The sequence below is a fragment of the Mytilus edulis genome, chromosome 7 (genome assembly GCF_963676685.1).
Source record: "Mytilus edulis chromosome 7, xbMytEdul2.2, whole genome shotgun sequence".
Lineage (NCBI taxonomy): Eukaryota > Metazoa > Mollusca > Bivalvia > Mytilida > Mytilidae > Mytilus > Mytilus edulis.
The window spans coordinates 29,754,116-29,771,147 of NC_092350.1; the positions used below are offsets into that span (position 1 = coordinate 29,754,116).

Below are 17,032 nucleotides of genomic sequence, written 5' to 3' on the forward strand. Positions count from 1 at the left end.
TCGTTAAGTTCAAAATCAGTACAGAACTCATGGATGTACTTACTTTTACTTGTGTAAGATAGCGCTTTTTTTTTTAGCTCCAAAGCATTCTTGGCTCTGAAACAATTTCCTTCCCTTTCATAACTGTGACCTACCGAATTAGACTATTTATCGGATTTGTTATCTCATAAGCAACACGACGGGTGCCACATCTGGAGCAGAATCTGCTTACCCTTCCCGAGCACCTGATATCACCCCTAGTTTTTGATGGTGTTCGTGTTATTTATTCTTTAGTTTTCTATGTTGTGTCATGTGTACTATTGTTTGTCTGTTTGTCCTTTTCATTTTTGGCCATGGCGTTGTCAGTTTATTTTCGATTTATGAGTTTGACTATCCCTCTGGTATCTTTTGTCCCTCTTTTGTTAGATACATGTGTTAACTATATTTCCGTATAAGAAAATAACCTAAATCTTAATTGAAACTAAGGACAGTCTGTTTGACCTCAGTTTTTTACACTTGAAATGTTCGCCTTTTACACTGTGTAAAACATATATATATAACAAATGTAATTTGTTTGCAGGTTATCAAAAGCAATTGGATTTGTTCGGAGTACTTTTGGTTTCGTATGTATATGTACAATTTATGCTAAACATAACATTGATAGCTTCTTTCAAAACAATAATTTTAACAATTTAACATTTTCTAGCATCTGATCACAATCTTTGTGTTAATCGTTCAGCAAATGTCCATTTCATATATCTGTTTTCCTCTTAATGATACTTATTAAATTTTCGTATTTTTTTTATTCTTCGGAATGATGAACAATATATTTAAACGAATGGAACAATGTTTTAAATGGATGAAATAGCATCAGTTTTAATGTTTTCCCAGTATAATTGATGTCTGTAGTTTTCTAATTTTTTTTTAATCCAGATTTTCTTTAGAAAATTTATATGAAGAAAAGAAGTACTTATTGAACTTGAATCAAACTGTTAATATTCAAGAGGACAAACCTGTTTCATTTGTTTTGTTTAAAAATTACCTTCTACCAAAAAAGGCTTGTGAATGGAGATCAAACTATTTCATCAAAGGTATGTATTATTAATCATATGAATAATTAAGAGCAGATTCATTAAATTATAATGATACACGAGTGCTTTAAAAAATAATAATAATAATTTCCCAATATTTTGAACGAGACATATTAGGGGAAATCTGACAGGGCACAAATGCTTAAAAAGTGAATATATATAAAATTGTCATCAAAGTTGTTTGAACTAATTGCACTCTTCTTATGATTTTTGTAATCTATTGTAAACTCTGAATTTGATGTAATAAAAGATATCCCATTAATGAAAAACAAATTTTATCCTCGAATTTTCTTGAACACACTTGGAAAACTAAATCATTACAAATGGAATAATTTTCAAATCACACAATTTTTTTTTTATCTTCAAAAAGTGTATATTATAAGATTTAATATTCATTTATGTCAGAAAATATTAAAGCCCTATGCAAATTAAAAGTTTTCAAAATATTTTTTTTAATCAGCTGTCATCCTATAAGTGATTATATGTCTGTGTTTTTTATAGGATATTTTTACTATTTTAAGTCTTAATATGTTATTACATGTATGATATAACGTCATATGGATTTTATAATGCTTTGAAACAGTGTTGTTTTAATAAACGCAGATTTTTCACTACACAAATGGATGATTAACAGGCACCTAGACCCTGATACAATTTTACCTACATACATGTTATATAGACTATATGAGGAAATAAACTTAGCAGCATATTTGGATGATCCTATGTGCCAGAAGCTTGCTTCTCCATACAATGGGGATTGGAATAAAGGTATGTTGTTCAAAATATATAAACAAGTTGTTTCTACATGCTATCAATCTTTTCTTTCCTTTTAATTGGTTTGATGGAGTTAATTTTGAATAATCAAAACAACAACAAAACATACCATCTCTTTTTTTATGAAAATTAAAAACGGCAACATTTTGAAAATTAATTCAATCTCAATAAAAGACTAAACCATTTCAGATTTTGTAAAAAGTAAAATCACAAAAATACTGAACTCCGAGGAGAATTTAAAACGGAAAGTTTCTATTCAAATGGCAAAATCAAAACAAAGGAATAACAACTGTCATATTTCTGACTTTGTATAAGCATTTCCTTATGTAGACTATGGTCGCATTTTGAAATATATATCTAGTTAATAATAAGGAACAAAATATTATTTTGCAAACATTAAAGAATGCTGAGAAACTGTAGCTAAGGAAAAAGGTGAACAAACAGATTGATTTTTGTTTATCATTTTAGAGGCTTTAATATTTTGAGGCCATTGATATTTTAATTTAAGTTTAGTGAATAGAACTTGAAAATAGCTTTTAAACCCGCATAAACAAAGTTAAAATCACGTTGCTTTCTGTCTCATATCCGTCTATCGGTCTGTTCAGTTCAGAAATTTTAAATTATATTATTTATCGTTGCCCTAACAATAAACATGTACAATATTACTATATGTAGAAAAAGGGATTAAAATATCAAAATGGGGACCACTTAAGGCGGATTAACTTGTAAATTAATCATTAAATGCAGAATACATGTAAGTTTCATTCATACTTGTCGGCCATTTCAGTCTTTTTTTTTATTAAATATGTCAAATTCTTCCCAGATTTTTAATACCGATAGGTTATTTATGATTTTATTTTTTAGAATGTGCATCCAACATGAGTTTGCCAAGTTTGTCTCCATCTGTGGCTTGTCACATTCTGGGTACATGTATGGGTCTTACATGTTGTGTGAAAAATGATCTGCTAAAGAGAACATTTCAAATCTATTTTGAACTGGATCCTTGCAGTAGTAAACTAAGCATTGGAATAGAAAAAGTATTTCTCAATACAAGTTTAACAGATTTCAAATGGGGTAAGTTTCAGTATTAGGTGTTAAGTAACAGTTTTTTGAGAGAGTTCAACCTATGATTCAAAACAAAATATCTGAAATTGCTAGACTACAATAACTATAAAACTAAGAAATATTTTTAGATTTAAACGCAACACATACTATCACTAAAACAAAATTAAACAGTGTTGTTTTTATACAAGATATTGTAGTGTGATGTTTGTAAAATTATAGTGATCTAAAAATGCCTTAATCAATTTATGTTTTTAATCTTTTTAACGTCGATTGTATGATTTCAGTTCTTCATTTGACAATATTTATGACGACGTTAAATGATATGTATGTCCTCTGAAAATCATATTGTGACGTTATGAAAACGCTACCATACCTACTGAAGGCGTCATATATCAAAATATGACATATCAAATCAATCTAATAAAAAACCGATCTTTCATCGCTCCCGTTTTCTGATATGTCGCGTGGGAGATCTAACGAAACCCGCTTGAGGTCACATGTGAGTGACCTCGTAGGTGTGTCTTTTTCGACCAATGAAAATGAGCCTTCCACGATCTGGAAAGTTTATCGTAAGATAAAGGGATGTAACTCATTTTATTTACGAAGAAATTGTCAGTCCAAATAATTCATAAACTTTTTTGATTGGCTTATTAATAGGTCGTCATCTCATTTGCGCATCATTATAAATTCATAACTTCCAGTTCACTCAAATGTGACCTTAAAGCGGGTTTCGTTAGATCTCCCACGCGACATATCAGAAAACGGGAGCGATGACACATCGGTTTTTGATTAGATTGATATCAAATATGTTTGCAAATGAATGAAAAAGATAGTCTTCAAACCGTTTAAAAAGAATATTTTGGAACAAACTCAACAACCTATTCACGCGAAAGCTTCTCGTTTTAAAGTTATAGATTTATATATGTACGACTTGAGTAGAGAAATTTCGTTTCACACTCAATTCTGTTGTAGTATCTGTATCTCTAAATATGTAAACTTGTGCGAATATAATACTTTCTACAACCATCCACGAAACAAAGATTATGATTGTTTGTAACAAATATTCCCTACCCTGTTATAAACAATTTTCACGAGTAACATAAAAAAAGTTCTAAAAACACACATTTTTCTAGACAAACTAGAACACAAATTTATTCGAAGAAATGGTAATACTTCAGTTTGTACATATACACCATTTGATATTTGATTTTTTGTGTTTTAACGCCACTTTTTAGCACCGGATTTAAGCTATTTCGTGGCGGCCAGTTTTTATAGGTGTTGGAAGCAGGAGTGCCCTGACCTTCGATAGGAAAACTGACGTTCCTAGTCAAATAAGATTGGAGTCGAGTGCAACCAGACGAGCGGGATTCGAACTCACAACCTCAGTGTAATAGAAGTAACTACTAAGACCACTCGGCCACCGAGGCCCCTACTTACAAAACGAGATACCGGGAACTTTATGCAAGGTTTTGTATTTAACTTGTTTTGATGGATTATACTTTTTATGGAATAAGATACATAAATTATAGGAATGAAAACAAAACCTTGTTTATGCCAATAGTCTATCTACACATGAACATTACTGACAAGATCAATTACCATTTTTTATTCTTTAGGTTTTGATAACTACTTTAGCCTACAAGGAATTGGTTTTGTACATGCTTAGTCATCAGAAAAATAAGCATATTCAAGTTGCATTTGGAATATAGGACCTGGGTTATATTTAATAACGTGTTGAGCCAAATTTGTAAACAAGCAAACAAGGTATCAGTGAACAGAACTCTAAATCCAAGACGACCAGTCATGGTTGAATTTCCTTTATGCTAAATGTAAAGGAGAAAAGCAGCAAATACAAATAGTTTGACACCAACGGTATTAAACCCATTTCCTCCTCTCGAGGCGATGACAAGATTGTAATCTGACTGCAATCTGATGCAAATATTACTTGATGCAAATTCACCTTTTTTTGGTACAAGAATGCTTTAAATAAAGGCAACAGTTTGAATCATAGTTTCTGGAATGTGTATTTCTTAGATTTTGTTTTGCTTTAACAAAATTTATTGAAAAAAGCTGAAACTAGATGAAAATGTTAATTACAGGTATAATATTGAAGACCTGTACAGTGAGAAGATATATCTTATATCTATGAAAATCATGTTTTGTTTTGAGAGCACACCACCGGAGTGTTCAGAGAATGACCAGTTTACAATCCTGAAGAATACAATGTTACCAAAACGTTTCTGTGATTGGTCAGATCATATGTCTCCTTCAGGTAAGAACACATGGTAATATAAAGGATACGCTGTACATGATCTTCATTTCTCTCTCTCTCTTTCCCTTTCAACATAGCGGACATAATCAGATGTTAAACCAATTATATATTTGTAACTAGGATATTTTTGACATTGTTTTTAAATATTAAATGAGCATTAAACTATTCAATGGCAAGTAGTTATTTTTTATTTTTTTTCAGCAGCGAAATAAGTTATATTTTTATTTTTTATTTATATTTTTTAAGGATACTTTTAAAAAATGTTGAATGAATATTAAATCACATTTTTGGATCACATGATTAATTTTCAGGTTTTTCTCTAAAACAGTGGTATTTAGAGAAAGCACTCACACCAGGTGACACATTACTAGACTGGATGATATCCCATCTATTAAATGCAATGAGTGTTTCCCCCTATCTCAATATCCAGGAATGTAGGAGATCGGATGTATTATATTCTCCAAGTATCTATGGCTGGAAGAACGGTAAAAACAATAATACCAATAACCAAATATATTTGTAAAAACTGGTGATATACCTCGCATAACATTCATTTTGAATTATTTCAATGACTGACATTCTGTATATTAATATTCAAACACCATACGATAGCAATGAATGGAAACAAATATAAACTGCAGTATTTTTCTTCTGATATGAAGGTTCACATATTTTAATTTTAAAAGAACTCACTGGAACAACATTGCTGCATTATTTATGAATAATGATATTGTCAACTTCTTTCTTTGTTCATGATTAATGACAGAATTTTACGTGTCAGAATCAAAGCCGAATTGATTTTTCTTTGCAGTACTGTAGTTTTTTCTTTTAACTTACATAATCTATGTTACATGCAGTAAAAAACTTCTGCCAATAATACAACACTAGCAACACAATTTGCTAATTAAAATATTTTGAAATATCTTTGAATACAACAATAAACATTTTTTAGGTTGTTCAAATACTGCTGTATTTCCAAAAGTGGAAGAACCAGTGTCCTGTCTCCTGTCTTCTGAATGTACTTATATAGAATGCTGTGTTGATGTTCATTTTATTCCAAAGTCATTTATGTTCTACATTCACATTGATCCTTGTGAATATCAACTGACAGTTGGAATAGAACAGTTCTACAGGAATATGTCATTAATAAACTACAGGTGGGGTGAGTATCATATTTGAAGATGACAAAGAGATGTGTCATAAAGTTTTTCATAGACAAAATTTTTTGTGCTTTTTGCATTCATAAAAAGGAAGAAAACACAACGGAAGCTCTTCGATCAACGTTTACAATCCTGTTAAATGTGCATTGATACACATATGTGCAAACAAAGTATTTCAGGTAAAAGTTAAACTTGAGATATTTTTGAAATAGTAACAATCAAAATTCGCAAAAAAACAATTTGTCCACTTCATAAGGGTTGTTGATGAATTAATTTATCCGCTACATGTGATGGTTTAGATACCAATTTAAAATACATTCTTTTGTAAGAGTTTAAGAACCAACACATTATTAGAAGAAATACTTCTTTGTATATGCACGGAATAGAAAATAAAATTTATGCGTGTATTTTCTTATAATTAATTTTAAATGAAAACTTATTTTGTAATTTATATTGTTTTAAAGACAGCGTTTGATAAAACAAAATATTTACTTTCACGGACATATCAAGATTATATGTATAAATATATTTTACATTTAGTATATGTGTTTCTTACAGGTGTTACACATGACCTCTGGTTGGTCGGAGTATTTCATGCTGCTTTCAACATCAGAAGTTTTGAGGGAGAAAAATTCCTTGTCGTATCACTAAATATAAGCATTTGCTTTGAAGAAGCGCAACCTTGTTATCTTTCTGTACAGATTCTGCGCAATACTAGACTTCCAAGACGTCTATGTTCCTGGGAAACTAACTATAGTATTAAAAGTAAGGTGGATTTTATAGTGTAAAATAAGTAGTTTAAGTAAATGTTTTGTCTTGGCCGAATGACATGGAAATTGTTTACAGTATGTGAGAAAATATATTGTTTTCTTGTTTAAATTTTGAATGAACTTTATATTTCTGGATAATCCGAATTTTCAGATAGGAATTTTTCCAGGCATTGTCAAAGTCATCATTTTCATGGTAAAATGTACACTTTTTTCTGTATATGTCTTGTTTAGATTGTTTAGATTGTTCTGTTGCTGATTCATTTACTTGTTGTTTTCCTACTCTTCAAAACCTTTCGTCCGTTCGTCCTTTCCAATATGTTAAACGAAAGCAACTAATTTATTGCACTTTCCTCATAAAAACATTAACAGAATGATTTCATTTTTGGTCAGCATCTTTGTATTGGTGGGTTGTAAAGAGTGAATGTTTTTCGGATCGGCCAGACATCCACTGTATGTTTGATAATACTGTGATTTACACATTTGGGTTTGCTAAGCATGGCATACATTCAACTTCGTTTTATATAAACCAAACAGTAATACAATCTGTAATCGGTTCTAACAAAATAACAGCCTAATTTTTACAAAATTGCATTGTATTTATTTTAACACAGATTTCTCGTTAGAAAAATGGAAACAATCAAAATATCTCAACAGAGACCAACCTTTACCAGCATATGGATTGTCACTTTTATTTGAGGAACTTGGTATATCACCGTTTGTAAGGAAAGGGCAGTGCAGTCAAGATATTCAAAAGTACAGAAAAGATAGTCGGATAAAAAATGGTAAAAAGATTAGATAAGGAACATGAACAAAATATAAACAAATAAGAAAAAGGTGGACTATAAAAAAACACCTCTGAAATCAATGTTATCTCCTAGAATAAAAACAATGATTTCATTGTGTCTATATTTTAAAAACTAATTCACACATAGAAAAGTTCACTTGTTTTTCCTTTCAAAAAAGCAATTAAACAAAAAGTCTATCAGCTGTTATTGACCTTACCATATTTTCATGTTCATTGGTTGACATTAATGGTTTTTAATGGTAAAGTCTGTTCATCATATATTATGATAAAAATGTTTACTGTAATTAGTATGTATTTAGATAGCAAAAAGTCGGCTATCGTGAAACTGTCTACATCATTCATTTCCCTTTCAGAACAGCTTATTCAGAACATTTTTGAGTAATCTAAATCAAGATGTATCAAAATAATGGTGGTCTTATAGACTTCAAAATAATGAGAATTGATTGTTTAAATAATTGTCAGCACAAACATTTCTTAAACTTTTAATATTTATTGTTCATTTAATCTAAGTTTGAAGTATCAAAAATGTGTTTTGATATGTAAACCATTACAAGTTTTAATAATGGAGGACATTTTTCAGATTGCTTTTTAAAAAGATCATCTGAAATCATCATACAGGCCGAAGTTCCATGCTATATTCCCTCTCTGTGTACTGGTATCCAGTGTTGTATCCATGCTAATGCTATGAGAACAGATTTTGAAGTGACTGTCATTCTGGATCCCTGTCAGTTTGTTTTTACAATTGGAATTGAATCATTTATGAGGAACCTTTCTATTGCCAAATTAGAACTGGGTATTTATTATCTGTTTACATTTTAACCAATTTGGATACTTCAAGTGAAAGTAAAACATTAAAAGAAAAGTGTGTTTATAATTGAGTTCAATAGATATATCGTTAAAGAAGAGAACAAAACTGGATATGTATTTTATATATCAACTATTGATGTGAATATTCTTTATTCGAAAGAATTATTTATTATTGGTTATTTAATGATATATTAATGATTCTTCTTTCTTTAAAGCAAATGTTAAAATTTTATAAAATATGATCGTTTATGTAACGTTTTTCATGAATATATTTTGTTCACAGGAAGACTACAACAGTTTTCATTTGGAGGGATTGTTAATCTATTGTAAGTTAAAAACCTTTATGACCGAATGGTAACCGCAACATATGGATGCCTTGTGATATGTTTTGGTTATGCATATTTTGAATTCGTATAGTATCATAGTATTTTAAAATGTTAAAATTATTATTATCTTTTTTTCGGTATAAGGTATTTGGTTTATATGCATTGTAATTGAAAGGAAAGTATATCAACATTGAGCACAAGCATTGCCTTACACATAAATCGAAAACCAGTTGAAATTGACTGTTAGACTGCTCATATTGTGTTAACAAAACTGTGTGGGAGTTAAATCATATCTATTAGCTCGTGCAAGACCATTGGTAAAGACTGAATTTCTTTTTTTACTATTTGGTCTATTCACTGCCATTTTAAGGACATTTCCTAGTAAACTGTTTATAGGGAGATCAATTGAACCTTTGAATGAAAACATCAATGTTAATTTGTTAACATCAAATATCTTTAGTATTATGAATGTCTATAGTCAAAGTTGCCAATAAATAAAAGCTATTGCAGATAATTGTTTAATACATATAATTTGGATTTATAGGAAATTCATATAAAAGCCAATTAGGAACTTTAAAATATATGTTCTTACTACTAAACTCTTTTATAAATATTGTCACACATTAAACTAAACTAATTCGAAGTTAGTGAGCATTTCGGACTCTCAATTTTAAATGGTGTTGCCAAATACATTTCACCAAAGGTTTGTAACCTGTCAATATCAAACATAATTCATGGCATCACAGAAGTGCTACCAATTGGGTGGTTGTTTGAACCCTCGGAGAATAAAACCTCCAAAAGCAGTTTCATCGACCCTGTTGTTGTTACAAAACACTCATCAAGGGTTACTACGCTAGACAACTGTATGCCAGACGTTCGTTACGTCAAATACTGTAAACCAACTTATTTTCGCGGACACTTTATTTCGAATTTATCCCTTTCGAGTCCACTTCTCGACAATTTAATTTCGCAATTTCTGATTAACTTAATGTAGCTAAAGATCCAAGTTATACATATTCGCGACGATTTAAATTCGCGTTATTTTTCTATTCGCGAAATTAAATTGCTCTCGAAAATTTGTTGGTTTACAGTAACCTTTTCTCTTACAGAGTGATAATCGACAAGATTGAGAAGGAGCATGTTTATGTTATGTCACTGAATGTAACAGTTTGTACAGAAAGCAACACACCATGTGAACAGAACTTAGTAGTGTTAAGAAATGCACTATTCCCAATACTACAGTGTTCATCTGATCTGAGATTTATTGATGAAAGTATATATTTGCTATAGTTTCCTCAAAACCATAAAATTATCAGTTTTGGGCATTTCGTCTTCACATTTTAATCTCCCAATATTTTTAGCTCACCTGGTCCATAGGGCCAAGTGAGCTTTTCCCATCACTTGGCGTCCGTCGTCCGTCGTCGTTGTCCGTTGTCCGTCATCATCGTCCGTTGTCCGTCGTCCGTTGTCCGTCGTCGTCGTCCGTCGTCGTTAACTTTTACAAAAATCTTTTGAGCCAAATTTAACCAAACTAGGCCACAATCATCATTGGGGTATCTAGTTTAAAAAATGTGTGGCGTGACCAGGCCAACCATCCAAAATGGCCGCCATGGCTAAAAATAGAACATAAGGAAAAAATGCAGTTTTTGGCTTATAACTCAAAAACCAAAGCATTTAGAGCAAATCTAACAGAGGTAAAATTTATGATCAGGTCAACATCTATCTACTCTGAAATTTTTAGATGAATCGGACAACCTGTTGTTAGGTTGCTGCCCCTGAATTGGTAATTTTAAGGAAATTTTGCTGTTTTGGTTATTATCTTGAATATTATTATAGATAAAGATAAACTGTAAACAGCAATAATGTTCAGCAAAGTAAGATTTACAAATAAGTCAACATGACCAAAATGGTCAGTTGACCTCTTTAGGAGTTATTGCCCTTTATAGTCAATTTTTAACCATTTTTCGTAAATCTTAGTAATCTTTTAGAAAAATCTTCTCCTCTGAAACTACTGGGCCAAATTAAACCAAACTTGGCCACAATCATCATTGGGGTATCTAGTTTTGAAAATGTGTCCAGTGACTCGGTCAACCAACCAAGATGGCCGCCATAGAACATAGGGGTAAAATGCAGTTTTTGGCTTATAACTCAAAAACCAAAGCATTTAAAGCAACTTTGACAGGAGGTAAAATGGTTTATCAGGTGAAGATCTGTCTGCCTTAGAATTTTCAGATGAATCGGATAGCCGATTGTTAGGTTGCTGCCTCTGAATTGGTAATTTTAAGGAAATTTTGCCGGTTTTTTTTGTTATTATTTTGAATATTATTATAGTCAGAGATAAACTGTAAACAGCAATAATGTACAGCAAAGTAAGACCTAAAAATAGTTCAACGTGACCAAAATGGTCAATTCACCCACTAAGGAGTTATTGCCCATTATAGTCAATTTTTAACAATTTTTATAAAATTTGTAAATTTTCACTAACATTTTCCCCAGAAACTACTGGGCCATGTTCATTATAGATAGAGATAATTGTAAGCAGCAAGAATGTTTAGTAAAGTAAGATCTACAAACACATCACCATCATCAAAACACAATTTTGTCATGTGTCCTTTGTTTAATATTCACATACACCAAGATGAGCGACACAGGCTCTTTAGAACCTCTAGTTTATATTAACTGATACAAAATGATAACAAACTGTTTTTGCATATCTTTATGAGTGATCATGATCGCCTAGTATTACAATTCAGTTCGCTTATTCTGTTTGTACTCTTTTGTTTTAAAGCTTTGCAAAAGACATATCATCTGGCATTCGTTTTCAAAATACTACCATTTAGTTCACTTTTCATTCACACAAAGTGTTTTTTCTCTGTATTTTCCAAACATGACTTGTTGCTTGTAATCGTGTTCGTTGATCTGTTATTTTTAATATTTGCTTAATGTATCATAATATATACTACATAGCAGCAAAACACAAAACAAAACAAAAAATCGTTTATATTTACGTACAATCTTAACATGCTTCACTTCATTATCTCCATTTGGTCAAACTTTTTTCTGCCTTTAAATAAAATTAAAAATACTAAATGTTACAATGACTTATATTTTCAAGAATTTTCACTTGTTGGTTGGAAAGCAGAAAATAATATATCAAGAGAAAATCTGACAGACAATGAAGCTTCCAGACTGTTATCTGACATAGGACTATCATATTACATAAAAACACTATCCTGTGATAGAACCAAATATCCGTATACGCCATCAGAGTCCGGTTGGAACAACAGTAAGACTCTTATTTAAGTAGATTTGAATGACTTCAATCAAGTGAGCGTGCAAGATCTTTTTTGAAAAGATTTAATAGAGTTGTGCACAGAGAAGGTTCCTATTTTTTTTTTTTTTTTTTTTTTTTTTTTTTTTATCTTTTTTAACTAAAGTTAAGGAAAGTACAAAAGAAGGTAAAACACATCTGATTATTTACATTCAAGTTTAAGATCAAGAGATTTCTGTATCTTTTCGCTTTTTGATGTCGTATTTCTTAAAATCAAACATTATATTAATATTTACAGCTGTCTTGTATTCATCTCATGCAAACAAATATTAGAGATCCAAATTTGAAGAAAAAATCTTTAAAATTTGATCCTTTGTATTAAAGCAGTCTGATATAGCTTGTTATGAATTCACAACTGAACTATGCTAGTAACAAAACTACGTCTATCTTCTTTCAATACACATTGAGGCAACAGTAGTATATCGCTGTTTAAAAGTCATAAATCGATTGAGAGAAAACAAATCCGGCTTACAAACTAAATTGAAGTAAACACATCAACTATAAGAGTAAAACAACGAAACAACAGATACACTGAAGTTTAGAAAAAAAACAATACGACAATGCAACACACACAGAAACAAACTATAAGATAATAACTGCCATTTTTGCTGACTTGGTACAGGACATTTTAGGAAACCCCGTTTTTGCTGCTAACCAAACCTCGCGCTTTTACGTGTGTGAGTCATTTTTTTATATATCAAAAGGAGATTAGTATGGTTGTCAATGGTTCAAATGGCATCGTACGGTGTTTAGCAATGAGAATAACACATACTGTGTAGACGTCTTCGAAGGCCAATACCTTTCACTGCAATGCATATTGATATTCCCTCTACTATCCCTGGATACTACCAAAGGCCCTTGTTCAGATCAGATTTCGAGACGTGATATGCCTTTTAACTCCATAGATGATTTTTGATTGATGTTTTAGTTTCTATACTTCTTCACTTATAATCAGAGTCAAGTTTTATCAAGGTAAACTACCTACAGTCACATATATCAGATCGAAATGTTTGTTGGAAATTCTGAATAGAATATGCTATGGAGTAGATTAAAATGAAACAAAAACATATCAACGATTAACTCATTCACATACCTATTGATGGAAGGTCTTCAGTTGATAAATCTAAGTAACTCTTGGTATACTTTTGTATATTTATTTCTTCATTATACGTTTAAAATATCTTATCATGTGTTCTTACGAGTTTCATTTAGTAACAATATGAGCTGCATCGGATTATAGTTGACTTAAAGCACGTAAGCATGTACATGTGTAAGAACATGGTTGGTTTTGGAACATTGTAATACGAATTAAGAGATTTTTTTTTGTAGGGCACTTAAATCGACTCATTTTCCAAACTATGTAAAGAGATTTTCAAAGCTAACCGATGTATTACTACTCACTTGCATAAGGTAAATTACCGTCGCAGCTTATATTATTAATTGTAATGATATTGACTGACATTTCTTTATATTTTGCAGTGTGTGGGAGAATTAAGTCTTTGCCAGCCTTGACATCTACTGTTCGTTGTTCCATGGATACATCATGTACTGATATAACCTGCTGCGTTGATATTCCTGGTATGGGAAGAAGTTTGTCCCTAGCATTGTCAGTTGACAGTTGTCACTATACAATGTCATTACAGCTTGAAAGATTTCAGAAGAATATATCTCTATTGAATTATGAATGGGGTAGGTTTTGATATGTTTCAGCAGTTTGATAATTGAAAATGATCATTGAAATTTTATCGAGGCAGTAAATAAGATGATTATGGGAATTATTTTCTTGTCATATGAATTGAAACTTCTCTGTCGTGGAATAAGAATACAACACATTTTTAAAACGTCAAATATGCAACTTTAGCTTGTCCATGGTTGGTGGTTCGAATCTTTTTAAATACATTTTTTTTTTCTCTTTTTAGGCAATACTCTTCAGTATAATTTGGTTGGTGTTTTAAGAGTATAGTAAGTATACATATTATATTTGAATGTATTTATATAAAGTTTTAATAATGAAATGGTGTTAATAAACATAATAAGTAGACAAATTAACAGTTGATGAAAGTATAATGACAGTTAAAGTCAGATGTTGTTAAGATAAAAGATAGTATTGAAATTTAGCAGATTTAATTCAAGGATAGAAACATATCCTTATACTTTTTTAAAGGTATTTCCTTTTGATTGCATCTTGTCACAACCATTTTGAAGAGCGATTGATTAACTCAAAAAATGTATGGTCTTTCTAATTTGAATGCCATATTAGAGTTTTGACCCCAATTTCACGGTCCACTAAACACAGAAAATGATAGTGCGAGAGGGGCATTCGTGTACTATGGACACATTCTTGTTGATACATAACTTTTTTTTTATTGCAATGGCAAGGGTCTTAATTAAGAAATGTTAGATGACCAAAAGCTATAGAAAACAAGAGCAAGCAACCTGAAATTTACCAAAGCTTCATTAGGATGCTAATTGAATGCGTCCAATTAAAATTGGAAAAAGTTTGAGGAAGTTTGAGGAATTAACCATGATTCTTCAGTGTGAGACATATGAAAATAGTTTTTTTATAATACGGTTTTGAATTTTAAACGTTATCTGATCGACGATGCCACGTGTTTTTGACTATCAGGTGGCACTTTATATTTGTATTGTAAATTTCTTACTGGTAAAAGTGTTTAATATACTTATATTTGTAATTATTTTCTATTATAATATTTTATGTAATTATTTATTACCTTGTGATAGAATATTTTGTACTAGAATAAAAAAAAACATAACACCTGTATATTGCTAAGTGAACGTCTAGGGAAAAAGGGGAAAAGGAAGGCTTACTAAAATATTGTTGAGATTGACAGTCTTCTAGTGATTAATTTTAGTTTTTGTAAGATATAATCTTTTTTGTTCGGTTTTATAACATTCTTTTTTTTTTTTTATTTCGTCAGTTTGAAGATACATGATCTTCAAGTAGAAGACAAGTACATGATTAATTTCAACATCAGTCTGTGTATGGAATCCGAGGGACCGTGTATGATCACTTCACCTGTTTTAAAAGATACAAAAATGCCCAAATCTTACTGTTACTCGTCCACTAAGTCAGGTATTTTGTTATAACCTTTATCTCTTTAATATAATGTATTATATTGATTGAAACCGTTATGATCTGTTATTTTTGTGTTATTTTACCATCATATGAATATAAATTGATAGAATATGGATTTTTCAATATCACATCTTTATCAACCCGAGAAAATACTATAATCCAAAGAGCTCTGCTCGACGGATTATATATTTGTTGGGGGTTAAAACAGTGGGAGATGGAAAAAGCCAAATCATATAAACTTTATTATAAACATCACGTAGATGATTTTATGTGACATGACGTCATACAGATTAGGACTCTGATAAAGCATTTGCAACAGCGACTGACATCGATGATTCGACGTAATATATATTAAAGGTGTGATAAAGCCGTTACATCCGTGACTGATATCGATATCATCACAGATAGCTGATATAACACGATTGTCGTTGGTTGTATCACATATAAAATTTATGTGTATTTACTACTATTATATATTAGATATAAATGATGTCTGATCAATAGCCATATATAAATCTGACGATGCGATTGATCATTAAAATATGATACAGTACACTCTAAAATATAATATAAAATATCTACAACATCACCGAAAAATAGTAAAATCATGAAAACATATTTAGTTGTCTGTTTAATTTATATTATAGGTTGAAAATATATGTTAATTATCGTTTTTATTTGTATAACATTTTGTTTGTGGGTCGAATCGGTCAATCAAATGATTTGCCTTTGTTTTATATTCAATGTTGATCTTTTGTTTTCTTTCAATAACTAAACACGCATGATTCGTGCGTAATTCAGGTCTATCTGCGGGGTTTTAAAGTGAAGGTCATGAGTTTTTAAACTGTCCCTTTGATATATTTCCACCCTCCTCAAATGAATACAGATTTAATGAGGTCGAATTGTTCACTTACAATTGAATAATGCATCATTAATATTTCTCAGCTTATTTTCACAAAATTGAACCATACTGATTGCTTAAAGCAAATTATTATTCAATTATTTCACTTTATCACTTCCATTAACAAAAACATTAAAGCACCTTTGTTAAATGACGATGTGAATCATCTTTACTGAGTAAATTCTTGTTTAGTTTAGTTATTCATGAAAACTTGCGACTCTTCAGAATTTTACTGCAACAAATGCATGTTAATCTCTGTATTTTGAAGTCTGAACTACGTACATATTTTACCTTTCACAGTATTTTCAGAAAACAGAGTTTGAGACAACGACAGTTTACTGTATATGATTATAATAAATTAATTTAATTATTTCATTTTCTAATAGATTAATTCTTTTATTAACATAATTTCCTCACAGATTTTTCTCTAGTCTCTTGGTTTTCAAGAAACCGACCATATCTTGTTCCTGCCAATAATATCATGTCAACCTTGGCAATTTCTAAACTGAAAGAAGATTTGGGAATAGACCATTACTTATTTGAAAAATCCTGTAAGATCGATTTGATTCAAAACAATCAAATGAAAGGTATTTCTATTTATGAAAGTCTTATTTATACATGATTTTATAAACTATATTGATTTATTTTTAATAT

General features: G+C 30.6%; 1 protein-coding gene and 1 long non-coding RNA gene across 2 annotated transcripts in view; both read left to right on the forward strand.

Moving 5' to 3' along the window:
* The first annotated feature begins 918 nt into the window (after positions 1–918).
* On the forward strand, positions 919–2,909 carry LOC139481214 (uncharacterized). Its single transcript, XR_011654580.1, has 3 exons — positions 919–1,070; positions 1,674–1,838; positions 2,709–2,909. It is a non-coding gene; the product is annotated as an uncharacterized lncRNA (long non-coding RNA).
* Positions 2,910–5,014: 2,105 nt separating this feature from the next.
* Positions 5,015–17,032, forward strand: part of LOC139481215 (uncharacterized) — a 133,303-nt gene continuing 121,285 nt past the window's right edge. The window contains exons 1-13 of the mRNA XM_071264380.1: positions 5,015–5,181; positions 5,493–5,666; positions 6,134–6,343; positions 6,900–7,106; positions 7,723–7,893; positions 8,497–8,709; positions 9,007–9,049; positions 10,159–10,322; positions 12,165–12,335; positions 13,860–14,069; positions 14,300–14,342; positions 15,320–15,474; positions 16,798–16,965. Coding sequence (XP_071120481.1) covers positions 5,055–5,181; positions 5,493–5,666; positions 6,134–6,343; positions 6,900–7,106; positions 7,723–7,893; positions 8,497–8,709; positions 9,007–9,049; positions 10,159–10,322; positions 12,165–12,335; positions 13,860–14,069; positions 14,300–14,342; positions 15,320–15,474; positions 16,798–16,965 — 2,056 coding nt within the window. The 5' untranslated portion in view covers positions 5,015–5,054. The remainder of the gene's footprint in view (positions 5,182–5,492; positions 5,667–6,133; positions 6,344–6,899; positions 7,107–7,722; positions 7,894–8,496; positions 8,710–9,006; positions 9,050–10,158; positions 10,323–12,164; positions 12,336–13,859; positions 14,070–14,299; positions 14,343–15,319; positions 15,475–16,797; positions 16,966–17,032) is intronic.